Genomic DNA, 27,831 nt, shown 5'->3' on the forward strand with positions numbered 1-27,831 from the left:
TACATCAAAACTATCTCTTCATGACAGCATTAATGCTGTCAAAATAGCTTCTTTTCTTTCTTTATCACCCCATTTCTCATAACCTTTAAAACCTTGTTTTTAGTTTAAAAAAAGCATATGAAAATTTCAGTATCATTGTCTTTAACCAATAATATATATGAAAATAAATATGGGGATTTCTTGTGAACATAGTTATTAATGAAAGGTAGATTTTTAATTTAAATATGAACCAATTTCAAAATAGGTGAGAAATATTTTGACAAAACAGTGACAATGAATCTTCAGTGAGTTAAGGGACAAGTTGTAATCTTCAAGGACGCTGGTTGGAATGAAATCTGTGGTGTGCTGTATGCTTCTAACACTCAAAGCCCTAAACCCCAATAACCATTCAGTCATGTTTGTTATTGTTTAGCTTGCTGATTTATAGACCTTCAGGAGGGGAGATGGTTTGAGTAATCTTATGAAGACGATGAAAAATGCCCTAGTGGTAATGTTAGTTTTGCATCCAATGTTGCTTGCTTTGTGTTCTGGCTGCAGTGTGAAAAATGGTTCTGTTCTGCAGTACAATGTCACTGATGCGTGATCTGGGTCATATAGTCTTCTAATGGCAGAATAGGGTCACAAACCTGTCTCAGTCTGACACAGCCTAGGGATGGGAATTCCAGTTAATGTTTTATTCCTTTTCTCTTAGGATATAAATGGAGAGTGATTAGAACATATACTTGGGTGAGGAGAGATTCAAAGGGTTTTGATAATAGCTTATAATAAATGTGCTTTCGAAAATCTGCTAGAAACTATTCCTGCATTGGCAAGGGAATGGTTTTAGATACTCCTCATTATCAAGTTTAGGTATGGGACAGTTTTAGTTGTTCATTGACAGAAACAGAGGACTTTATTTTCTAAACACCCCCCCGCCCTTTTTTTTTTTTTTTTTTTACTTTAAGTCAGCAGGAAAAGTCTGTTAACGCACTACTTAAATGCAGGATTGAAGTGGGGGTAATGCTGCTCAGATTGTCTTAAGGGAGAGTGTGGTGTTGCAGTAGGCAACAGGAATCAAAACTCCATGGCTCTGTTCTTAGTTCTGTAATTGACCCATTTTAGAGAGACAAGGTGGGTGACATATCTTTTATTGGATCACCTGCTGTTGGTGAGAGAGAGAGGCTTTCAACAGAGGTTGGTCCAATAAAAGTTATTATTTCACCTGCCTTGTCTCTCCCATATTCTGGGACCGACAGGGCTACAGCTACACTGCATATTGACCCAGTTTGGGATTTGACCAAGGAACAGAAATGTGCCGAACGTTATCTTTATAAAATGGATATCGAATGGAATCTCACAGGGTTCTGAGACTTCACTTTGTCAGAGCACTTTGGCTTCCATTCAAACGAGGCACTCAAGCACATGAGTTAAGCACAAGCGTAAGTGCCTTGCTGAATTAGGACCTTGAAGAACTTCATTAGAAAGATGCTGGAAGTGTAAAATATTAAAATGAAAGACCAGTTCTTCAGGCAAGAGGAAGCCTGTGTGCATGTAAAAGGGGAACCCATCAATCCTTTTGTCATATGTCATAGGTAGGTGCAAATACGCTTCAGTAGAGAAATCAGCTTGTAGCTGTGACTGTGGAAGAAAAACTTAAATGATTTTTCCGCTCCTGCCAAAACTTAACCATAATATAGTTAGATCTGTTTTCTATTAATGCTTTTTGTATTATGATCCTGTAGGTGATGATTTGCGGAAACTCTTTTTTATATAGCACAAAAGCAGACCTTTTTATTTGGTAAATGAAAACTGCTTACATGAAGCAGCTTGGCTAGTTCAACTCTTACTACATGTTGTCAACTATCAGTTACAGATCATGCGTTTGCCTTATACTCAGTCCAGATTTGTATATATTATACAGAGAATATTCAATTGATGTTAAATTTTTTGTTCTATGTGACTTTTCGCTCCTTTTCTGGAATATTTTTCCAGATGTCTAATGAGAGCTAATAAATTAAATACACGATTTCTTTAATTTATCTAGGTATTTTTATTGCAAGACAAGAGGATATATTTTAGAAGTTTTTATTTCTCTGTGAAAGGACTTCTTGATAGTGCAGTTAAAGCTGCTAAATATTCCTGCACATCTTCCTTGATTATAATTTCTTTTTCTTAATACAGTTACAGATGTAGAACTAAAGCGTCTGAGAGATGCTTTCAAGAGAACTTGTGGACTCTCATGTTACATGAGCCAGCAGTGCTTCATTAGGGAAGTGCTTGGTGATGGAGTGCCTCCAAAAGTTGCAGAGGTAATTATATCTATCTATATTTGTATATTTACTGTTTTCCTTAGAGGATGTATGTATGTGTGAGTATACATCCATCCTAATTGTGATGAGCAGCCATTTTTAATACAGCTTTATGCTCACTTTTTCTGGCTGGGGACAATTGGCCATGATTCTGGTCAGATACTATCAATGTTGTTGCTTAATCAAGACAGAGCAATAGCTGTCAAGTGACAATGAGGTACATCTACACTCAGTTGGCAGCCTGAGATTGGCTTGGGGAAACGGAATGGAGAGGTATACCATCCTATTTTCGAAAGAGTCAAAGTCCTAGACTCGTGTTGATTTGAGGTGGGAGCTTGACCCTGTAGAGTTCTCATGACAGGGTGGGGCTTTCTTTGTTTTTAAAGATACCCATGCTCCTGGTTACTCCAGAATTCTACTGACAATTTAAGTGTCTTAAAAGATTGTAAATCAAATAAGATTACTTAACTGTATTTGTAAAGACTCATACATAATACAGAAATAGCCAGAAACAAAATGTGCTCCATATATAAAAATATTGTGTAACCCCCCACCAAAAAAAACCACCACGCTGCCATCTTGTGCATTAATATGGATGTTCAGAAAAATGTTTTATTTTTCAGTGTTGAAGTGATTTGAGAGAGAAATTAATAAAATACTGAATGCTGGAGGGAAAAGAATAAGATGAGCCAGAACTTTAAGCGGAGATCTTGCTGTTTGTCATTCCTAATCATATATTTATAATACCTTCAATTTTGCTGACCTTGTACACAGCACATACATCTGATTTTTTTAAAAGATAATCCTTGAAATGTAGGGGTGGAATTCTCAATTCATCAAATTTGGCCCCTTGTGCCGAGGCAGGACCAGGGAAACCTAGACCATCCCTGAGGGTATTTATCCAACTTGTTCTTAAACTCCAATCATGAAGGCTTAGCTTAACTACCCTTATATTTACAAAGTTTTTCCTAATAGCTAACGTAAATCTCCGTTGCTGCAGATTAAGCCCGTTACTTCTTGTCCGATCTTCAGTGGACACGGGGAACAGTTGATCAAAGTCCACTTTATAACAGCCCTTAACATAATGGAAGACGGTTATCACAGCCTCCTTTTCTCAAGACTAGGCATGCCCAGTTTTTCTAACTTTTTCTCATCAGTCAGGATTTCTAAACCGTTATCACTTTTGTTGTTCTCCTCTGGACTCTCCAATTTGTCCACATCTTAACGTGTGGTGCCCAGAACTGAACACAGTATTCCAGCTGAGGCCTCACAAGTGCCCACTAGAGTGGGACAATTACCACCCATGACTTAAATATGAGAGTCCTATTAATACACCCCAGAATGTTAGCCTTTTTCTTGCAACGGCATCATATTGTTGATTGGAATTGTGTTCAATCTGTGATCCACTGTAGCCCCCAGATCCTTTTCAGCAGTATTATCTCCTAGCCAGTTACTCCCTATTTTATAGTTGTGTTTTTGGTTTTTCCTTCCTAAGAGTAGTACAGTAAAAAGCTGTGTTATCTGGCCCTGTACCAACCGGAAAGCTCTATAAATCAGCATTTCTAATCTTCATAGAAAGTCCGGTTTATAGTCCGGTTGGCATGGGGCTGGCAGGTTCCCTACCTGGCTCTGCGTCGCTCCCCGCAAGTGGTGACCTATCCTTGCTGATCCTGGGAGGAGGCGCAGCTAGGCAGCTCTGCGTGCCGCCTCTGTCCGCAAGTGCCGCCCCTGCAGCTCCTGTTGGCCATGGTTTCTGGGCAATGGGAGCTGTGGAGCCAGTGCTTGGGGCGGGGTAGGAGCAGTGTGCAGAGCTGCCTGCCACGCCTCTGCCTAGGAGCAGCCGGGACAGGTCGCCACTTGTGAGAAGCTGCCAGAGGTGAGTGACCCCCCCCCCCCCCCCGGATCTGGCACCCCGAACCCCCTCCCACACCCCAACCCCCTGCTCTCAGCCCCCTTCTGCACCCAAACTCCCTCCCAGAGCCTGTGCCCCAACCTCAAATCCCCCTGCCCCCAAATTCCCTCCCTCTTTGTTAACTGGCATTTTTCACTTATTAGCACCCCCAGTGTGCTGGATAAAACAGCTTTCACTGTACTTTGCACTTGTTTTTATTGAATTTTTGTTGATTTCAGACCAATTCTCTAATCTGTCAATGTCATTTTGAGTTCTTATCCTGTCCACCAAAGTGCTTGCAATCCCCCTCCCAGTTTGTTGTCCTCTGCAGATTTTGTAAGCATACTCTTCACTCCATTACCAAGTCATTAATGGAAACACTGAGTAGTCCTGGACTCAGGATGACTGCTGTATGACGCGCATTCCCAGTTTGACATTGATAACTATTCTGAGTACAGTCTTTCAATCAATTGTACGCTCACTTTATAGTAATTTCATCTAGATCGCATTTCCCTAATTGGCTTATGAGAATGTCAAAAGTATAAATCAAGTTATATCACATGTACTGATTCCTCCCTATCCACTAAGTCAGTAACTATGTCAAAGAAGTAAATTCGGGTGATTTGGCCTTATTTGGTTTTGACTGATTCATGATGGCTATTCCTTATAACTCTGTTATCCCCTAGGTTGGTTGATCAGTAACTTGTTCCAGTATCTCTCCAGGTATCAAAATTACGTTGTTTGGTCTAAAACTTCCCAGGTCCTCTTTTCCCCTTTTTAACAATGGATACTATTCTCTTGTCCTCCTCTAACTTTTCTTATAATGTTCTTCAAGATCGTTGCAAATGGTTCTGAGATTGCTTCAGACAGTTCCTAAAGTACCTTAAGAGGCGTTTTATCAGGTCCTGCCAATGTTAATTCATCTAACTTATCTAAATATTCTTTAACCTTTTCTTTCTCTATTTTGGCTTGCATTCCTTCCCCCTTGTTGTTAATATTGTGTTGATTATCTGGTAAGCATTAGCATAGTGAAGACTGAAGCAAAATGGTCATTAAACAACCCAGCCTTCTCGATGTCCTCAATTATTAGCTCTCCTTCCCCACCAACTAGAGGACCTATGCTTTTGTCTGTCTGCGTGGTAATACATATATGGGAAATATTTAATGCAAAAGGTTTATTAACCCTGTAAAATATGACAGATGTTTCTTTTGCATCGATCTCAAGATTTACTCGAAGATATAGCTGTTTATTCCATGAATATGGTTTTTTTTTTTTGCCTGTTATAAATCAGTTTTTTGTCTTTTTTTTTCTTTCCCAGCGCTGAAACAGATGATGAAAGCATGGACTGTTTTATTCACTGTTATAATATAGTTGGACATTTCTTATGCAAATGGTTCAGTGTTTAAGGGCATGGCTACACTTGCAGATGTAGAGTGCTTTGAGTTAAACCAGCCTTCGTAGAGCGCAGTAGGGAAAGAGATGCAGTCTGTTCACACTGACAGCTTCAAGTGAACTGGCGTGGCCACATTTGCAGCACTTGCAGTGGCATTGGGAGCATTGCATTATGGGCAGCTATCCCAGCATGCAAGTGACTGCAGTGTGCTTTTCAAATGGGTGGGGTGGGGTGGAGTGTGACAGGGAGTGTGTTGTGTGTATGTGGGGGGGGGGGGAGAGTGGGTTTTTGGGGGGGCTGAGAGCATGTCAGCATGCTGTCTTGTAAGTTCAGCAGCAGACGCCCCTCCCCCCTGCCTTTCTCTCTCATACAGCTTTCCAACTAATGGTTGCTTTGTCTCGGAGCAGATAAGCAGCCGAATGTCAGAAATGGGGCTTTCAAAGGCTATATCCGCATTCCTACAGTAATTCAAAAACAATGACAAGAGTGGCCACTTGGCTAAAGGGGATTATGGGCCGTTTCCGGAGGCTGATCAGAGAGCAGTAATGCAACACCTCGTCCACACTGGCGGCGGTCCAGCGGGGGTGCAGCAAATGTTATTCCACTCGCCGAGGTGGAGTACCAGCAGCGCTGGAGCCGTGGAGTCAGAGCCCTCTATGTGCCTTGCCAGTGTGGACGGGTAGTGAGCTAGTGCGCCCGGGGCTCCTTTATTGCACTGTAACTCGCAAGTGTAGCCAAGTCCCAAGAGGAAATAGCTATGTACATGCTAGCTCACATAAAATTAAAAAAAAAAAGTTTTTGTATAACTTACTCTTCATTTGAAATCTCTCTCTAATCTTAACTTCCAAATATATGGTCAGGATGCTTTCGCTATTAATAGCCTATAAAGTGATTGGATAGGAACAAAAATGTATCTTGTCCTATGAGTTATTGGGTTGGAATAATATTCCTAAAATTCCACTGTGAGACTGGACCTCTCATCTCCCTTTGTAGTGCAGTGTTAGGGATTAAACTGTGTTCTAGTGATGAGACATGTGATCTTGTGGTGTTCTAGTGATGAGACATGTGAACACAGATAGCAGTGGATTTTGTTTTCAAATAATGTCTGCTGGTTGTCTTCTGTTTTTTAAATCATTGCTCACTGGTAGAGACTACGTCATGGTTATCTTATTTTAACTTGCCCGCCACCTGACAGCAAGTCTCAGATTTCAGTCAGTGAACCAAGATGAATGCAAGAACCACGATTATGCTGGCTAAATGCTGAGACCGTGACACCTCAGAACTATGTAGCATTAAAATGTCCAAATATGCCTAATAATTGTCAGTCAGGCAATATACTTTAAGTAACACACTTGTGACTCATCTCTGTGAACTGAGTACCTTGATTAGATTCTTCAGCAAAATCAGGGCCTGGTTAAACCCATATTTTAAAGAAGATATCCCTTGTCTTGGATGGCTTGGGAAGTGGGGAAAGCAAGCAAAAAGATGAGTTACTCAAAGCTCTGTTCTGAGACCTTTTATCTTTAACCATTGATCTAAATGATGTTAAGGCGGAGATGAGTACTTTGTCTATCAATTACTCCACTAGCATAACTGCTCTCTAAAGGTTCTAACCCATCTGATGAACCATATGGGTCTCCAGATAATCCCACATGCTGGAATTTGTGTTTTCAGTTTGATAGTTTAAAAACCTAGGAAACTACACCTGAAAACCTTCATTAAAAACAGGATAAAGATTGCAAAGTCAAGCTCTCAGAATTAAGGTGGCCTGTGCAACTAAATAATGCTAAGATTATAAACAAAGCAAAGACAATCAAATTATTTAGCAATTTACAACAGGAACAATAAATGATTCAAATGATTCCAAGTGTGTGACTTTAAAAAAGATTTGTTAGTGTTAGAAATGCAGTTTTTTCATATTTGAGACTAGAGCAGTTAAATGGCAATTTTTACACAGTATATTTTAAAATATTTGAGTAGAACAGAGAAGATACAGTGTATTAATTGAGTAGTCCTATGAAATTATATCTGGCTGGATTTCTTCTGGCCTAAAAGCTATGCTTTTTGGTATTGCATTAGCCGCTAAATAAATACTGAAGTAAATACTAATAAACTAAAATTCGCAGGCAGTCAGATTGAGTAGAACACTATTCTTCTCAGTTAAACAGTTGACGTAATGCGTTTAACAATGTTTGTCCATGATTAGTATTTAGTTTTTTCTTTCTTCCTTGAAAGTGGTGTATGTAGTATGTCCATGATAAGATAAGGTGTCAACTTCGCTGGATGTCATTCCAGTATACACAGGCCGTAGTATTAACAGGCCTGTTCATATGACATCAGCCCACAGTGTGTCTCACAGACCGTCTTCTACCAATGTACACACCTGAAACTTGAGCCTAATTTTTTATTGATTCCTAGGAAACCTCATCACCTGTTCAGGGATGTCTTGTTAGCAACTACCATGTGACGTTTGAGGTGCCAGATGACACCCTCATTCATTAAAAGCTTGTGTAAGAAGCTCAAAATAAACTTCCCATCCCCTAGTGGTTTGTTTGACAAACTTAAGTTTGCACCCAATATAGGATCCTCTTCTTCTTAGCTCTTATTGACCTTACACTGTGCAATCAGTGTTTTAGTCTAGTTCTTAATGTTTTAAACCTTTTGATTAAAAGTTGTCCGGGGGTTAAATTTTTCTGATGCACTACTTTGCCAGCAATGGATACAACCAAACTACCAGAAATATTAAGTAATGTGATAGGAAAGGTGCCATTTCCATTAGGAGTGGATATTAGACTTCATATTCAGACAAGACTCATTCTGAACTTGAACCTTGAAAGTGAGAAAGTTACTTCTGCTCATAGACGAAATCTTCTATTTTTCATTTTATTTTGTTTAAGCTATACAATACTAGAGAAATTTTGCCGGGGTGGGGGAGGGGAGGAAGGAGGAGAGCTAGTCTTCTCTCACCGCCCTGGTTTTCTCAGAAAACTACAGAAAAGATCATAGATAAATGGGATTTGGTTAGCAAAAATATTAGTTACAGGGTTCTGCTGCACTCATTTAAGAGGTGTAATCTGCCAATATACCATACAAGTTCTGTGCAGACATCAGGTTTTGTTAAAATAGCAGTTAAAACAAACACCTGAAGTTTTAGTTTACACAGACTTGTTACAAGGAACTGAAATAAGTGATTGTCACTTGTGATGTACTGAAACAGATGATCATAAAAGACTCCTCTTAAGAGGTTTATGTGAAAAGAATAATGGGAACTTTCAGTCTTGCTCTTTCTGTTTTTGAAATGCATCATATTGATGCTTAGTGGTAGTTGAAAGTCTAGTATAAGAGGCACTCTCTGCATGCTTATTTATTGTGATCAAATATTTTACTGAAGATTTCAAATAAAAATATGGGTAGAGACATTGTTGGCTTATTCCCTTGCAGATATTGGAAAGAAATGTAAATAAATATTTACAGAAGCAAAGAGTAGAATGGGCACAAGAAATAAATACACTGAAGTTTTATTAGCCTGGGTTTAACAGAAATATTCAAACCACATCATAAGAAATATATAATTAATAAACTAATAGAATTTCCTTACCTGTATGCAACTAGGGAGGAGAATATTAGAACAAAGAGAGCTATACTGAATTTTGACGTTCTAATAGTGTACACTGAATCACACTTCAATTTTATTGTTTTGCAACTCTATCTTTTGAGCTTTAAGGCTAATCTTAAATCTTTCTCATGGTGAATTTTCAGTAATCTCTCTTGGTTCTTTTAACCTTGTAATCATACCTCCTACCATCGTTAATTCTCTTAACTTCCTGCACATCCTTTCTCCACTATTACTGGCTTTCAATATCTCTACCCGCTGTCAAACTCTGAATTTCAAACCTAATAAATAATACAGTTTAGCTTGTTTTGTTTGCTGACAGAATATTCCACATGAGAGAGAAATGGACTGAGACTCTGGGTATAAAATTTTCATTAAAAAAATTAGACATTGAGCTCTCATTAGCAATAATGTGAGTTGGATGGATAAAATGCAATACATCGCACTGAAAATCTACCTCTGTCTGGAGAAATCTCTTTTGTACTACGTTTGTTGGCATAATAAAACCAGTGTGTTACCCCTTGAGCAGTTTTCCAGATTATAGAAACTTGAGCAGTTTTCCAGATTATAGAAACTTGAGCAGTTTTCCAGATTATAGAAACTTGAGCAGTTTTCCAGATTATAGGAAAAAAAAACTCATTCATAAAAGTTTAAACTGAATAAATTAACTTTGCTGATGGAGATCAGTAGTCAGCCAAAGTTATTTTTCTCAAAAGGTAACTTGCATCTGGAGAGCAATTTAATAGCATTTCAGATCTATAGACCAATTTTTTCATTATTCGTCGTGCCATGTGGAAATCCTTGGTGTTCTGTAGAGCCACGTTATAACTGGTTCTGTGTTAATCTGGGTTCTAAAGGTTTGTGTTTTTGTGTGTTTTGTAGGGGGAAGCATTTTGTGTCAAGTATAGGCAGATTCCAAAGGCAAATAACAGCTTAACTTAACCATCGGAGAAGGCAACCTTCAGGCCATGTATAGATAATATAAACAATCACTGGAATATTGGATTAGAAGCAATTAGTGATGTTTCTTAAGTTATTTTACTTTTAAGACATCAACTTTTAATTGACTGACTGGATGTTGATATCTGGTCTTGAACTGGGCTATGAAGACTTTCAGTGGGGCCTGTAAACTGGGCTTTCTCTGAGCCGTCAAATACTTTTATGACTTATTCACAATTAAACTGTTTTCTTGTCTTCAGAATGCTTGGACCACTGTTGGTAATCCTGTTTTTTATGGCAGTGCCTAAAGGCCAACACATAGTGCTACACACCGTATAAACAACTACTATATGGTCTTCTCTGGAAGAGCTTAGGGTCTAAATAGACAAGACAGATGAAGGGGTAAAACACACAACTAGAGAGAACAATGTGATGGCAACAAACATCATGTTAGTGCCAAGATATTGTGGGGTGGGGGTTGGTTAGCAGAGGATAAGCTAAATGGAAAAAAAAAGTAAGAGAAGGTTGGATGAGGGGGACAGGACCAGGGAGAAGAAGGTAAAGGTAGGTTTGGAGTGAAGATGAGATGTAGAGACTGAGGAAGGGGGAAGGGTTGGAACAAGCTGCTAGTCAACACAGGGCAGGAAGAGTCTAGTCAAAACTGTAGAATGCTCTCTAAATATCTGAAGTACTTTTAGTTTCACTGCTTCTGGACTTACCAGCTGGAGTCTCTGGCTGCCTCCTCTGCAGTTCTCCCTCCAGAGCTATATAGCAGGGGAGAAGGGAGGCACCAGCAGGGTCATAGTGCTCCCATAATGTTGGGGGGGTGGGTCCCCAACACAGTTCTGCGTCCAAGGCAGTGCTGTGGAGGAGTGGCCTTGGTTGGGCCACATTTTACTACCTCTTCCTAGTATAGCAGTCCCTGTTCTGGATGCTGCTTCCTTTGCCGTCTGGAGTTTGCTGTTCTAGTGAGTCCACTTCAGATGACTTCATGCATCTGAAGAAGTGGGGTTTTTACTCAGGAAAGCATATTCCCAAATAAATCTGTTAGTCTTTAAGGTGCCACCAGACTCCTTGTTGTTTTTGTGGATACAGACTAACACGGCTACCCCTCTGACCTTACTATTATATTGTTGGCCTTGAGAACTCCCTGGAAGAAAACCCTCTCAGTATTGTCTATAAGTGAGACTGTTTTGTACATTCCTGTATTTTTGTTTGCTTTGGAAGGCCTGGTGTGCCCAACTAATAGAATGTGAAAAATTAGAATTTTTTCTTTCGGCGGAAGTAAGGGAGTAGCTGGAGTGACGCTCTTCTGCAGACTGGATGTGGAATATTCCCTCTTTATTCCAATTTTAGAAATGTTCTGGATTTGAAATAGCTTTCATATGAGATCTCTTGGAAATGTGATAATTATGTGTATTCTTAAATACCAGATTATTACTCCTGTTCTGAAAACATGTATTTAAAATTATGTGACTAGAGGGTCACTCCATTGCGTATGTAGGCTAAGCTGGCAGGTGGTGGCAGGAATGCAGTTTCTATCCCTGAACCTGTAGCAATTATACAGGATAATGCCACTAAACCAAAATATTGTCGTTGAAGTTGTTTTTTTTTTTTTAAATCAATTTAATATCAACAGCTTGCCCTTGATCAGTGTCCTTTTGGTGTTGCAGCCAAAAGAATCACGGCTTGCAGCACCAAATGGGCACTGTTTTTAGATGAACTATAATAGTTTTAGCTGGGAAAAGGTAAATGATCTAGCCTGAGCCAGGCATAGTGTGGAGGTAACCATAATTCAGATCTCGAGCCTCCCACCTCTGCAGCCAATATAGCTCCTGATCTGAAGCAGCCCCCACTCTTCCAGTCCTGAAACCCACACTGCTTCCAACTCTGTGAAAGCACCTCAGTCCTGATCTGCAGTTTCGTTTGCTTGACTCATTTCAGCTGCTGATTGAAATACGAAGTGTGAAAAGTAACAGGAATGAGTCGGTGATGCTTGGCTCAGTTATCTCTGATACAGACATGCTCCTCTGCCTGCAGCACAAAGTGGGCCCTGTGCAGAAGCTAGGCTTTGCTGGTTTATGTTGATGACAATCAGAAGGGTTCTTTCCACTGATGGCTAGAAAGTTTCCTGAAACTTTGGAATTGATTGGCTGTGGTCTTCGAAAGTTATCGAGATTCAGATAGTTAAACAGAGACATACCATTGACCAGAATGTTAGGCCTCGTTTTGCTCAGCCAACAATAAAATAAATGCTGTTGAAGTAAGCAGATTGATATCGAATCCTAGGTTATTTATTAGGGAGCTTGGGCAAACACTGCTCTAGATGTCAGCTACACCAACTGGTATAATGAACCATCTTTGGAGAAACAGACTATACTCTAAAATAAAATAATTAACTCTAATGAAGTTAATCTCAGTGCAGATATTTAAAATCCCTTTCAATCTAACATATGTAACTATATTTTGTAGACTGACACAACTTAATCCCAGCATATTATATTCCTGTTTTGTTTGTCTTGTTGAAATGTTGTTGGAAATATGACTGTCCTAACCATGAACTACATGAATCTGCTTGTTGTCTGATTTTTGAATCCTTAAATCTGCTTGTTGTCTGGTTTTTGAACCCTTAAAAACCCTTAAAACTAGGCCGTTCTGAAATTGTTTCAAAACCAGAAGTGATGTATGTTTGAAAATTTATTAAGTGGATGATGGAGGTTGGCATCATGTGCTGATTGGAGGCAGGAATCGAAATTTCACTAACAAATGAGAGATGGTAGGTAGAGGATAGGCTATGAGGGGCCTTGAAAGTAAAGACAAGCAGCTTATGTTTGATGCTATAATAAAGAAGGGGAGCCAGTGGAGGGATACAAAGAAAGGAGTGAGGTGATGAAGGTGACAGGCTAGGGAAATGATTTTTCCAGCAGTATTCTTAATGGATACGGATGAGGCCAAATCTGTTTGTTTGTCAAGACCTGAGAAAGGATGTTGAGCCGGCACTCATACTGAGGTTAAAGGCTGCCTAGATTAGAGTGTTGTTGAATGTGAACACGGTTGCGAAAAACTGAGTTAGCTGACATGCCGATGACCATCAATTTACTCCTGAACAAATTGTGTTTTAGAATAACATCAGTGAACTGTGATTGAACCAACAGGTCTACGCTAACTGGTAAGCTATGGTCAACATTGTAAGCTGACTTGATTATTTGTAATGAAGTTAAAACATACAGTTTTATACTGTAGACAAGCCCCAAGAGATTGTGTGAGAGTAAAGTTTGTGGATAGCTTTAACTACTGCAGCCTTTCTGCTTGCCACTTTGTTCCCCTTTCAGGGGAAACTTGCTATGTTAAACTACTGCTTTCTGGTTCCTGCTATGCTTGGCTTAGTGGAGCCTCTAGTGCATTTTCATGCAAGCTTTGCACGGTCTTGGAAGAGAAGGAAACCACGCAAAGAGCTTCTGCTTTCTTTCACACAGTTGCTGTTTGTGCGCAAAGTAGCAGAAGAGACTTTTGCCCCATGAAAAGAAAAGGAGTACTTGTGGCACCTTAGAGACTAACAAATTTATTTGAGCGTAAGCTTTCGTGAGCTACAGCTCACTTCATCATAGTTACTAAAGGAGTATGAGAGGAAGCATTTCATTGCATGTCCAAGAAGTTGTTGCCCAGAAGCTGATACCAAATGATTAAAAATTATTTTGGCCTGTTGGCCATTTTTGATTTGTGAACTATTGATTCCTCTTGAGAAGGATACCTACAATATTGTATTAGGTAAAACTGAGAGCTAGGAGCAGCCTATTTATCTTTAGCAAAATAGGCCAACAAATTTTATTGCAGGAGAAGCAGTTACTGGTGGATCTAACTGCACAATTAATGCCTTGTTTTTTTTTAAACATGGACATAGGGTTTTGAAGCCGAATGTACAAAAAGTATGAAAGGTGTGTAAGAAATGTTAGTGAAGAGAAGTGTAGTACAGTGAACTTTTTCTTGCTGGCACTGGATATATGTCATAATAAATAACTTAGGTAAGCAAAGTATCAAAAAACCCAGTCAGAATTCAGAGGAATAGCACATCATTATCTTATTAGCTGGATATTTTAAATTCTTGTTGCAGTAAAGATTCATGCAGATTAGATTCATGCAGATAACTGCAGATTATCACTTTAGATGACGTGACTATTTTTATGAGAATATGGTATAATAGACGGTAAAGAATGCATTTGTAAATTAGGGCTATAGCTGCATGAACAAATTACCTAGAGAGATTACAACACTCTGTGTGTGAGAAAATACTGATTTTGTGAATAAAGAATGAATTTTTAGTGTGATGACTGAAAAAATAGCTATTGAAAGTTTTTAGTTTATAAATTGAAACTTCATGACCCAAACATGAATAGATGATGGTTCAGCTGTTATAGCCTTCATCTTCCAGTAACAAATTTTGATTACTTTCAGTGATGCGGAGAAAGTAGTGACTCTGTGGACAAAGGAGGCTGAGAGGTCATAATGGAGCTTGTGTACAAATAAAGATGCATGTTTAAGTAAATTTTAATATAACCTACATAAAAATTACATTATTATGCCAATTACTGTACCATTCATTAGAATCAAAATAATTAAAGTGAAGTATTATCCAATAATATGGGATTCAGTTTTATTTAGGATTTGTAAGTACAATTTGATAGGTTTCCAAGACCTCAGTCTCCTCTCTGAACTGCCTTACCACTTCTCCTAGCTTTAGGGCAAAGTAAAATTTGTGGCACATGAATGGAGGAAGTTCTGTTAGAATATACAACAATATGGGTTGAGTTTAGAACAGTTCAGATGCCTTAAAAATATTAACTTTTTAAATGTCAAGGGTTTAAAAATATGCAGGAATGTTTTTGAATGTAGCACCTATCAAGCTAATTGCTTCTTAGACATAAAGTTCAATTATTTTTCAAACTACATGAATTATGCCTTCATATAAATATATTCCCTTGAGAAAATGGCTGGTGATAAAATCGTCATTCTTCTCATATGCATGATGCATTTTCTCACCCTTTTATTTATTGTTGCACATACACCTCAATTACGGGATTGTCTATCATTCCTGAAAAAACTTGGTAATAAGAAAAATAAATGTAGGGAAAGGTTTGATAGCAGAAGAGTTGAGAATTTTTTTTTTTACTCACAGAAGTGGTTCCTCCTCCCCGCAATCCCAAAGAATGCAAGAGTTCTACAGTAGGTTATCCTTTCAAACCCTTCTCTCGTTATAAGGGAGTGCTGCACTGGAGTAACATATTTAAACTCTTTTACATATTTAGCCTTTTAAATTTAATCTGCATGTTCAGGTGCTGTTTGGAGAAACCACCTTTGTTACATATTATATTTATTAGAAATATGGAAGTGCATTTAGTTGCTAAAGTTAATCTGATACAGAGCTCAAAAGTGTAATTTTTCTTACCTAATTTAAAAAATATATGTAAATATTATAAAAACGCTTACTTGGACCCCTAGTCCTGCATTATATAACATGCAGGCATTGTAGTTTGCCCATGTGGAGTTCCATTCAGGTCCCTGGAGGGTCTGTGGGAACAACAGTCTCTTCATACATTGTGAATTGCAGGATTGGTGGGGACTAAATCTGCAATTTATTAAACTCTGCATAGACTCGATCTATGCTGCTTATGATTTGAGGTACTCCCACAGTATACCAAAAGGCTATCCATCTTATTCTTATTTCTCCGCATTGGGATTCAGACAGTATTTCTCTTAATCCATTCTTGCTGTTACAGCAATAGACTCAGCCCTACAGTCTGCTTCTTGCAATAATTTTTACTTTTACAAAATAGCTATATTTCTACATACGATGTCAACATAATAATAGCCCAGCTTGTAGCAGCTGGTTGTATAGATTCTGTTTCCAGAAAAAGCATCATCAAAGAATGACAATCCCTTCCTCTTGGCCTTCCTCCGTAATGATATATCCCCAAATACACTGGCCTGCTGCTGCAATATATAGTCTGTAATGGGTTTGGAAAAGGGTGTGGCACACTGAATAAAAAACTATAAATTTGCTGTCCTTGTAAAATGCCTTTCCCAGCTCTCTTACACATCTAGTTGAATTACTCTTTCTAGTCAGGCAACAAAAGATCTAAGAGTAAAGTGAAAAAAGGAGTAAAATATAGGATTGAATAATAGAAGGAACTCTAGAATAATTCACACTTATGAACCATAGTTCATGTGTAGTTTAAAGGGATACTGTCAACTTGAATTTTTTAACTGATTAGTCTTAAAAATAAAAATCCAGTGATGTTTTTCTGGTCCTCTGCCAAGGGGCTTTTCTTAGCAAGTGAGAGCTGCAGTCCCCAGAGCAACATCATCACATGCCTTCAGGCTCCCTCTGAAAAATCTCCTTCAGAGCCTGCACACTTCCACCTGCCTACTGATCTCTTCAGCAGCAGCGTTGTGGTGATACTCATCCCCTGGGCTTGCAGAAACATATCTGTCCCCTTCCTGTTCTTTGCCCCATGTTGCACTGCTTGGATCTGGGGAGGAATTAAGGGTGCTGCTGGTGCTCTCCAGCCCTTTTTGATTTCAGTCACTCCTCAGTTCCCATTCCTGAATGTAGTTCCTCTATCATGATTATCACTTCTTTCTGTTGAACTAAGGTATAATTTTTCTTCCTTTTTCTTTTATTCTATCCAGTCCTCTGAAATCCAGATGAGAGAGAGGAGCTTTGTTACTTACTACCATTACAGTGCAGTCCCATACAGTGAGGCAAAAAAGAGCCAATTCGTTTTGATCCAGTCCCTCCCTCAACACAGGGAGTTACTATCAGCAAAGAAAAGAGTCTCAGCCACATGGATTAGCCCTGGTTTTTCTTTAAAAGTAAAAATGTTTTATGTTTATTGTGTCTTCTGTCCGAGGATCCCAGAGCACAGTACATACATTCATGAATTAGGTCTCAACACATTATGAGGTAGAAAGTATCCCTATTTTACAAATAAGAAAACAAAGATAAAGTGCTCCTCAAAGTCACCCAGAAGCTGTCTGGCCTCACTGGGAGTAGAATTCAGGTTTTCTGGTTCCCTGTCCTGTATTTTAGTTACAAAATCATATTCTCTTTTAGACATTTCAAAAGAACAAGGATGGACTATGTGACGGGATGGTGTGTATGATATTTTTTTACTATTGGGTATAGTATTTTTTACTATTGGGTAGGACTAGTATTGAGAAAACACTTAGCGAAAAAATCTCTTGACTATTGTGGTGGCAGGGGAATGATTTTTGTGAGCTGTAAGTTTGCTCATGTGGTTTGATATCCTTTCAGTCTTGTCAGGGTAGTCTGAAAATTTCCAGTGTTTATAAATTATTTCATAGCCCACATCCTTTCTTCCTACAATTTTAAATAGTCTCTTGTAGCCTTTCAAAGCTGAATGAGAAGTGGAGACATTGAAGTTGGCTCATCCAGTTTTCCTTTGGCCTGGGGCAGCTAATGTTCTGTAACAGTTGGGCTTCTGTATAGAATACCACTGTGGGAAATTCTACTTGTTTCTGTCACCAGTACCTCGCAGCTACAGAATTTTTGTGTTCAGCTTAAAATAAAAAACAACCCATAATTCATGCTTATTTGTCATGAAGGTATTTCTCAGCTCAAGTGCATGCTTTCTGTCCTTGGTACATAATTCCCTGTGGACAATAGAAAGCGTAGTCTGAACCCTTCTTTTCTGCCTCTGTTTTTCTTCCTCAGTTGTTGTTGCACACGGACATTGTTCATTACTTTTTGCTCTTATCTTTTGTTCCTCGCTTTGGTGCTGTTTCTCTTTCTCCTCAAATATTTTTCCCTTCTGTGGCAGAATTCGTGGTGTGTGTTCTTGAAGTTGGTCCTATTTTTGCTTCACAAAAGGGCAGGAATGAAAAGTGTTGTGGCCAGTTTGTTGCCCACATAATCGTACTGATCATTGCTAGCCTGGAAAGCAGGAGAATGGTTGTATCACAAAACGTAATAGAGCATAGCTTGAGAATCTTGGTCTTCTGCATAGCATAGCAATCTTTTGTGACTGTGGTGGAAGATAAGCTACATGAAACTCATTATACAATATCAGACTTTTAGAGACTGTCAAAGAAGATTAATAAGGACCATTGGCAGTCTTTCCCAAATTGTGATAGGTTTGCCACTGGTAGGATTTGAACTTAGGTTAAATCCAGTTACTTCACAACTTTTTTTTTTTTTTAAGATGATGGTCCATGAGCTAATAAAGTTTGAGAAATTGTGATCTATATAAAATAAGTGTTTTGTTCTCTACTTCTAAAAGATTATAGGAAAACCACCATTGCAGTTGGTACAAATTGGCAACCTTGTGATAATCTCAGCCATAAATTGAATGATTGTAGACTAAATTATCACCCCTAATGGACAGTTACTCTGAGGGATGGGAAAGATTGCTGGGGTTAGTGCTGCTGCCTGTGCTCTTAACTGTCGTGCTGTTAACTTTCAGTTTCCAGGCTGCTCATTAGTATCTTTCAAAAAGACTAAACACGTACCCAGGATATTAAAAAAGTAAACACAAAATGTTGAACCAAAAGGTATTATTCAGAAGACATACTCAGTTTAAGAAGTTGTAATCTTGAACTCAGTATGTCTTCTGAATAATAACTTTTGGTGCAACATTTCATGTTTACTTCAAACCGCTACACATGAAATAAAAAAATGCTTTTATTCAGGGACTACCTTCATGGAAAAAGCATGCTTGGGCTGTCTCCCACAATCTTCATCTCTCTCTCCAGTTTGGGATATGATCATCCTCTGAAGATTTCCGAAGGCCTGATCATTATTCACCCCTGCAGGTGAGACCAGGGAGAAGCACATACTTTAGATGCCCCTATTTCTTGTTTCCACATGTTTGTCTGGTACTGTTTAACAGTATGTTTAGCTTTGAATCCAGTTGCAACGTAGCTGTTGTCAGCAGTATCTTGGGAGCTTGGGGCCAGTTAGTAAATAATTGTTGTAGAAATGTATTTTTTTAAATGATCACTGATAAAATAAAATAAAAATAATGGTGAAAATCTAAACACGACCAGTTTGATTTGTGTAAACACATAACCAGATGAACTTAACATATCATGTTGTAAGTTACTACAGAGCTCTTTCAGCACCACTGGACATTGACAGGCTCCTGGGGTTTTCTAAGCATTGACTTCCCCCATCTCTTCAGTTCTGCTCTGACTGGGATGAAAGTGTTCGTTGGCAGAGACCCTAGATGAGTCATGTGGTCATGGGACTGCACTCAGAATTTATTCACCAAAGTGCAGTTATACTTTCAAGATCTTGGGAAGTCTCGCTTGCCTGAATTATTGCCGTTAATAGCATCAGTTAAAACAAGAGCTTATTGGGCTGACTTCAGGCCAGTCAAACAATGTGTTCTTATCTGTGAAGGGTGTCCTGAAAATTAAAAGGTTTGGGATCTCTTATTGGCCCAAATACTTAAATCAGCTCAGGTTTGGTTACTTGATATAGGGCCAGGTCTACATTTAAAACGCTGCAGTGGCGCGAGTGAAGCTGCTACGATGCCTATGGGAGTTGGTTGTGTAAACTTGACCTCCGTCTCCTTTCTCTTGGCCCGCAGGGGCCGGAGGTTCCACAGAGTAGCCCTCTGTAGCAAGCCCTGTGGCTAATCTAGGAGTGATGTTGATTTGTTCAAAGGGGTTCTCTGTCGCAAATGTCTTAGCTTTTAATTGTTTGTATATTGAAGAAAAGACAGAGGTGCATTAGTGATTCTAATTTGTCCTGAAGTGGAAAGGATATGCAGAATGCGATTTAAAAAGGAAGGAAATACCTGACTGTGGCTTTTAATATGGGGAGACTTGGAAATAATTTAGTAAATTAGACTTCATTGGAGAGGGTCGAGCTAGGTCTTGTTTGTTAATCCTTTGTCTGCTGTTTTACATTAGGCTTGCCACATGTTTTCATTACAAAGTATAACTAATGGGACTGGAAAAGATGATATATACCACTCTATCTTTTTTTCATAGTCTATGTAAGCTAATGTCTGGGGCTTATAATTATTTAGTGGTTAAGTGCAGGATGAGGATACCAAGTCTCTCAAAATGGGATACACATACTGTACAAAAAGAAAAGGAGTACTTGAGGCACCTTAGAGACTAACAAATTTATCTGAGCATAAGCTTTCGTGAGCTACAGTGGGGAGATTTATATACACAGAGAACATGACATTTATATAAAACATATAGGACCAGAGGGGTGGTATCCACTTAACCAAAGATAAAAATGATCACCACTTGATTGTGCACATTGTTAGGTGGATTTTCTTCTGTAAAGACATTTATTGTGGTTCCTGAGATTGAATTTGCTTTGTTTTCAAAGATTTCGTTTTGGCTGGGTAACTTCTGTTGATGGTAATAAATTGGAAAGCTAAATACCCAGGCAAGCCTTGAAAATTTGGGGGACAATGACCACCTGTGGCATTCCAACCTCAGTATGAGTTAAATGATTTAAGGTCCTCTGAAATTAAACAAAATTCCTATATGGTGCTGATGTCAGGTCTTCGTCACACCACTGTCCTATAACTGAGTAACCGTCGGTTTCATCTCTCTCTTACATCCTGCCCCGTCTTTTAAAACCATTGCAAATAAGGGCTGTTTAAGTTCCATACATAGGTATTAAGAGCCATTCATATATTTTCATCTTTAAAAATAGATTACCTCCCAGAAATCTGTTCTAAATGTAAATCAGAGCTTAGGTGTGTACAACTCTAGTCTGAGGACATGGGCATGGCTCCACTGCTTCCCCTCGGTTAAGAATGTTTGTCTGTCCTGATGTGCAGTATGTATTAACGTCTGTTTCATTATGAAATTTGTCACTTTATTTGAGTTCTTCCCCTCCAGCTGGAAGACCTTGGTATTTTTGTGTCTGCTAGGCTTGGTTTTAGTTAAGCAAGGTGGAAACTTCGCACCTACTCTCACTAGAGGTATGATAGACTCCGTACATGAAGTTGCCTTAAGTACACTGAGTGTCATATAAATCAGAGCTTCACAGTGAAGGCATCAGTTTTGCTCTTTCAGTATATTGGATTCGTTTTTTCCTCTCTATTTTTTAAATGAGTAGTGATGTGCTTTATTTTTTTACAACAGTTTTAAAACTGTGTTTTACACTGGAAAATATATGGAGGGATGATAAAAGATAATGGTCCAGGTATGTGGCTCTTGCCTCCAGACACAGAGTGTGACTTGCTCTTGCCCTGATTAATGCAAAGACTTGGCCACACAGGAAATTCTTTTAGTGCCTTTTCCTTTCCAGCCATCTATTTCTTAGGGCTTGTCTACACTTACATTTTATAGCGCTCTAACTTGCTGACTCGGGTGTGAAAAATCACCCCCCTAGTGCAGCAAGTCTGAGTGCTTTAAAGCACTAGTGTAGACAGGCTCTGGGAGCCACACTCCCAGTGCTTGGAGCTAATCCCTTTGTGGAGGTGGAGTGCTGGGAGAGCTCTCTCCCAGCGCTCGCGTGTGACCACGTGCACTTCAAAGTGCTGCCGCGGGAGCGTTCCCGCTGCGTGCGTTGAAGTTTCCAGTGTAGACATACCCTTAGGTTCTCCACTTTTAATTCTGCTTTGTCAACTCCTCTGTCTCTGGTAGGGTGCTAAGTGCATAATGGAATAAAATTGGAATGGAAAAACAAATGTCCTTTTTGTGTAATGTGAAAACAATAGTGATAATATACAGGCAAAGAAGGAAAAGTTAAAACCAGAATGATGCCTTAAGTTACAATTGGATTGAATTTGGCACACACCCTCTGGCTTCAATGGAATTGGACCTAGTTACACCAGAGCTGAATTTTGCCCATTGTGTACAACAGTAAGTTTATTCTTCATTCTTCATTTATTCTTATTATGGGGTGGGGGGAACAGTATTCCTAGAGGCAGAAAACTAAATGGGGGGGGAAAAACCCAAGTGAATTGTTGCTAGGCCAGATGTGAAGTCTAATTTGCATTTTGATGACTTTAGGCAAGAAAAATTGTTCTAAAAAACAAAAAATCTAAACTTCAGATGATAGAGGTCAGCACTTTAGATCTCCTTTATTAAAGGTGCCTTAAGTAATAGCCTTGCCTTTTTGCCAGATCTAAAAGCCATGAGTAGTACTGTAAGCAGTTCTTATTATGGAGTGATTACAGTCCCTTCATTGTAGTTACATTTGTGGCTAGGTTTTTATTGATCTCTCACTTTCTCCAAGTACTCTTTGAAAATTTATGTGTGTCTGAGTAGAGAAATTTGATGTATAGTTCATCTGAAAATATTTATAAGTTGTTAGAACTTGGAACTAACAGGTGTCCATGTTTTGAAAATTCTAACTTTTCATTAAATATCTCCAAAAACAGCTTAGCCTAGAAACTTGGTTTGTTGTATTAAATAATTATTTGTGAAATATAGTGCATAGATAAATAGTGTGAAAAGATTTTATAGTTGGAGTAGGTCACTGATTTGCTAATGTTTGGGCTCTCTGTCAAAGTTCCTGAACCATTTGGAAACTCTTTCCTAGTTAACATCCACACATTTATTGTGAGTTGTAGTCTTTATTTTAATGACACTAGAAGGAACATTTTTCATTATCCTTGTAGTATTACGGGGAGTCCTTTGTGTCTGTGCCTTATGAATGCTATAGGTAAATTAAGGACTAAGGACACTGTCATTTTTGAGGAACAAGGTTTCTGGATTTTGACAGACTAGTTGTTTTTAGGGCTTATTGCATTTTTTCCATTTAGTAGCAATTCTTTCCCTGCACATTTTAATCTGTTACAAAGAAAGCATCCCCTTTTAAAATTCCTCCAGACTTTTTAATTCTGGCTTTTTTAAAAGAAAAGCCTAACTTTGTCCTATCTTTCTGTCAATTTTTTCATCTCAGAAAACATTTAGGTAAATGGAAATTTGCCAGTGACAAGTGGGATCATGTTTGGTTTATACTGCAAAAAAGTTGTGAAACTTTGTTAATTAGCAAAAAGTTACAAAAGACAGGTGATCCCTTTAAGCACAAATCAGATTCTAAGAAACCAGAGCAGAAGTGAAGGCATCTTTAATGCCAAACTTGTAATTTCTTATAGGCATAAATCTATTTTCACACTAACTCTAGTGTTATAAAGGGAGAAAGTAGCTGTAGCTATGCAATGCATTAAATGTAATCTTCTATTAACTCATAAAACAGGAAGGTAATAGAAAGAAGGGACATTCCTGTCTCAATTTACAATATATAACACTTTAAACACACAGTTATTTTACTAGTACTCTATTACCAGACTAAGATTTAAAAATTGGATTCCAGTCTTCCACAAAATAGCATTGGTATAACAAAAGTCTTAAGAGGTTTCCAGAATTCAGTTGTACAACTGATAACACAAGCTAGTAGCCTTAAGGGTAAGACTGCAGAGTGCAGGATGCAAGTTACATAGCTGCCTACACAAACAACTGGCAAAGAGTCACTGGATTTTTCAGTTTGTACATTCATGTGTACACTCTGTGAATGAAGGCAGGATGACATGTACAAAATCTGTAATGGAAATTTGTTGACACCAGCAAAATATTATTCTTTCCCTGTCTTGTCATGATGATAGCCATCCCATTTCAAGGCTACCTGTTGTAATGTGTGCCAGGCCATTTCTTGCAGGGTTTTCTGTGCTATATTTTGATGTATCATTTGAACTTTGTTCATAAAAAGTCATTATACAAAGTGCATATTAAATTCTTCTTCCAATACTGAACTATTCTAGTGAGGTGTGTATTACCAAATTTCTAAATGTAGATCTTTATAACATTATAATTTCAGTAATTAACTCAGTCAGCTTCTATTCAGATGGTGTGCTGAGTTTATCTTAGAAAAATGAAACAGTATGTTGTTCCCATTTTGTCCACTCACATGACCTACAAAAAGAAGAATTCTGGGTGGACTCCTCCTGAAGGTCAAAACAACAGACTGGACTTCTACACAGAGTGCTTCCGCCGACGTGCACGGGCTGAAATTGTGGAAAAGCAGCATCGCTTGTCCCATAACCTCAGCCGTGCAGAACACAATGCCATCCACAGCCTCAGAAACAACTCTGACATCATAATCAAAAAGGCTGACAAAGGAGGTGCTGTCGTCATCATGAATAGGTCGGAATATGAACAAGAGGCTGCTCGGCAGCTCTCCAACACCACTTTCTACAAGCCATTACCCTCTGATCCCACTGAGGGTTACCAAAAGAAACTGCAGCATTTGCTCAAGAAACTCCCTGAAAAAGCACAAGATCAAATCCGCACAGACACACCCCTGGAACCCCGACCTGGGGTATTCTATCTGCTATCCAAGATCCATAAACCTGGAAATCCTGGACGCCCCATCATCTCAGGCATTGGCACCCTGACAGCAGAATCCTGGTTATGTAGACTCCCTCCTCAGGCCCTACGCTACCAGCACTCCTAGCTATCTTCGAGACACCACTGACTTCCTGAGGAAACTACAATCCATCTGTGATCTTCCTGAGAACACCATCCTGGCCACCATGGATGTAGAAGCCCTCTACACCAACATTCCACACAAAGATGGACTACAAGCCGTCAGGAACAGTATCCCCAATAATGTCACGGCAAACCTGGTGGCTGAACTTTGTGACTTTGTCCTCACCCATAACTATTTCACATTTGGGGACAATGTATACCTTCAAATCAGCGGCACTGCTATGGGTACCCGCATGGCCCCACAGTATGCCAACATTTTTATGGCCGACTTAGAACAACGCTTCCTCAGCTCTCGTCCCCTAACGCCCCTACTCTACTTGCGCTACATTGATGACATCTTCATCATCTGGACCCATGGAAAAGAAGCCCTTGAGGAATTCCACCACGATTTCAACAATATCCATCCCACCATCAACCTCAGCCTGGATCAGTCCATACAAGAGATCCACTTCCTGGACACTACGGTCCTAATAAGCGATGGTCACATAAACACCACCCTATACCGGAAACCTACTGACCGCTATTCCTACCTACATGCCTCCAGCTTTCACCCTGACCACACCACACGATCCATCGTCTACAGCCAAGCTCTACGATACAACCGCATTTGCTCCAACCCCTCAGACAGAGACAAACACCTACAAGACCTCTATGAAGCATTCTTACAACTACAATACCCACCTGCGGAAGTGAAGAAACAGATTGACAGAGCCAGAAGAGTACCCAGAAGTCACCTACTATAGGGCAGGCTCAACAAAGAAAATAACAGAACGCCACTAGCCTTCACCTTCAGCCCCCAACTAAAACCTCTCCAACGCATCATCAAGGATCTACAACCTATCCTGAAGGACGACCCATCACTCTGACATATCTTACAAGACAGGCCAGTCCTTGCTTACAGGCAGCCCCCCAGCCTGAAGCAAATACTCACCAACAGCCACACAACAGAACTACTAACCCAGGAACCTATCCTTGCAACAAAGCCCGTTGCCAGCTGCGTCCACGTATCTATTCAGGGGGACACCATCATAGATCCTAATCACATCAGCCACACTATCAGAGGCTTGTTCACCTGCACATCTACCAATGTGATATATGCCATCATGTGCCAGCAATGCCCCTCTGCCATGTACATTGGTCAAACTGGACAGTCTCTATGTAAAAGAATAAATGGACACAAATCAGACGTCAAGAATTATAACATTCAAAAACCAGTCGGAGAACACTTCAATCTCTCTGGTCACTCGATTACAGACCTAAAAGTTGCAATTCTTCAACAAAAAAAACTTCAGAAACAGACTCCAACGAGAGACTGCTGAATTGGAATTAATTTGCAAACTGGATACAATTAACTTAGGCTTAAATAGAGACTGGGAGTGGATGGGTCATTACACAAAGTAAAACTATTTCCCCATGTTTATTTCCCCCCCGTCCCCCTCACTGTTCCTCAGACGTTCTTGTCAACTGCTGGAAATGGCCCACCTTGACTATCACTACAAATGGTCCCCCCCCCCCCGCTCTCCTGCTGGTAATAGTTCACCTTAAGTGATCACTCTCGTTATGGTGTGTATGGTAACACCCATTGTTTCATGTTCTCTATGTATATAAATCTCCCCACTGTATTTTCCACTGAATGTATCCGATGGAGTGAGCTGTGGCTCCCGAAAGCTTATGCTCAAATAAATTGGTTAGTCTCTAAGGTGCCTCAAGTACTCCTTTTCTTTTTGCGAATACAGACTAACACGGCTGCTACTCTGAAACACTTTGTAATGCTTATGACACATCATGACAGCATTGCTTCCAGTCTTTCTACACTTGTACTTTTACAATAGGATCATACATTGGCTACTGGTCTAGAACAATACAGTTGTCCATTGCTGCCTCGTGGGGTGTTCACCAAATCTTAGTATTTTTGGCTTCCAATAATAAAATAAGTATCTGTACCACAGCGACATTAACAACTTTAACTGTGTGAGCAGGTGCCTTTTCTAGCGAGTTCTGAAAAAGTCCGTAAGTCTGTACTGTCAAAACTGCATTCCTCTCCTGAGGTTTTGTCTTTAATCACGAAGAAATTAGCCATCTGCTGAGGCTAGTTTGCTCATAAGTTCCTCAGGACTGCTCAGTCCACGTCTTGGATCTCTTTTAGAGAGTCACTCACACTTCCGTTATTTCTGGGTGAGGTGACAAGCTACGTATCTAAATGAGACAGCAGTACCACTTAATATGATGTTGTTTTAGGTGACTGTGGTCAGCCCTGTTACACATAGTTATTGTTTAGTATCTGTCCAAGATGGTGCGTATCAGCTGCCATTCATCTTCCCCTGTGTAGGACACACGGGGGAGAAGAAAGATTTTCACCACGCTTAGTGAAAGGGGAGATGTGATTTTTATTTATTTTCCCCCTAAGAACCTTCCCTCTTACATTCTAGCCTGCATGATTCTGCCAGGAGTACTACTTCTAATTCTGTTTGGAAGCAGGTCTGAAAAGTATAATGTTGGAATTGCGAATTGTAAAGAGAATGCTTTGTCTAAAATGGACAGCATTTACCTACAGGGTTTTAAGAATGAAAAGGCCTTACGCGATCTACATGCTTAAGGAGTGTTTGGACTTGCCCTCGTGGATTTTTTTCAGTTTAGAAAAGTGTCTTAGCAAAATAAATTCAGTGAGATTTAATTGAGAAGCATTAATATATATATATCTAATTAGTTTAACTTGGAACTTTCCTCACGTACTTGCTGGTTGACAGTTACATCTGGGTTCCCATCCAAAAGAGTGAGTTACTTTTTATTTAAAAAACAAACAAACACCTACACCCCCCCCGCCCCCCCGCGCTATTAACTTGATACAGTGACCTTCCTGTAAAATTCAGTTGATTGTTATATTTAAGAGACAGGGTTTTTATAGCTCCTAGTGCACCCAGAATTTTTTTTTTCATTTGAAAGTAACCATATTAATACTTGAAAGCTACGATCGCTTTCACCTGATCAGATGAGCTAACAGCATATTTTTAAATGCTCTGAATTATTTCCTTTCACTGCTAAAGATAAATGACCTACATATGCAGTATAGCCTGGAAGACCTCTTATGGAATCAAAATGATTAAGAGTAGGAAGTGTGGAATTTAGAACTCTGACAGTGTGCACGGAGCATTTACAATCAGTTTATCCAAATAAGCACAAATTTAGCTTTTGTAATGTACCCCCTGGAGCATTTGGAAA

General features: G+C 39.3%; 1 protein-coding gene across 4 annotated transcripts in view; it reads left to right on the forward strand.

Annotated features, from left to right (window-relative positions):
- Positions 1-27,831, forward strand: part of USP32 (ubiquitin specific peptidase 32) — a 149,576-nt gene that overhangs the window by 29,323 nt on the left and 92,422 nt on the right. For all 4 annotated transcript variants that reach the window (XM_037880160.2, XM_037880159.2, XM_037880161.2 and 1 more), the window contains exon 2: positions 2,161-2,288. In XM_037880160.2, the coding sequence (XP_037736088.1) occupies positions 2,161-2,288 (128 nt within the window). The remainder of the gene's footprint in view (positions 1-2,160; positions 2,289-27,831) is intronic.

The sequence above is a fragment of the Chelonia mydas genome, chromosome 17 (genome assembly GCF_015237465.2).
Source record: "Chelonia mydas isolate rCheMyd1 chromosome 17, rCheMyd1.pri.v2, whole genome shotgun sequence".
In the NCBI taxonomy this organism is placed as follows: domain Eukaryota; kingdom Metazoa; phylum Chordata; order Testudines; family Cheloniidae; genus Chelonia; species Chelonia mydas.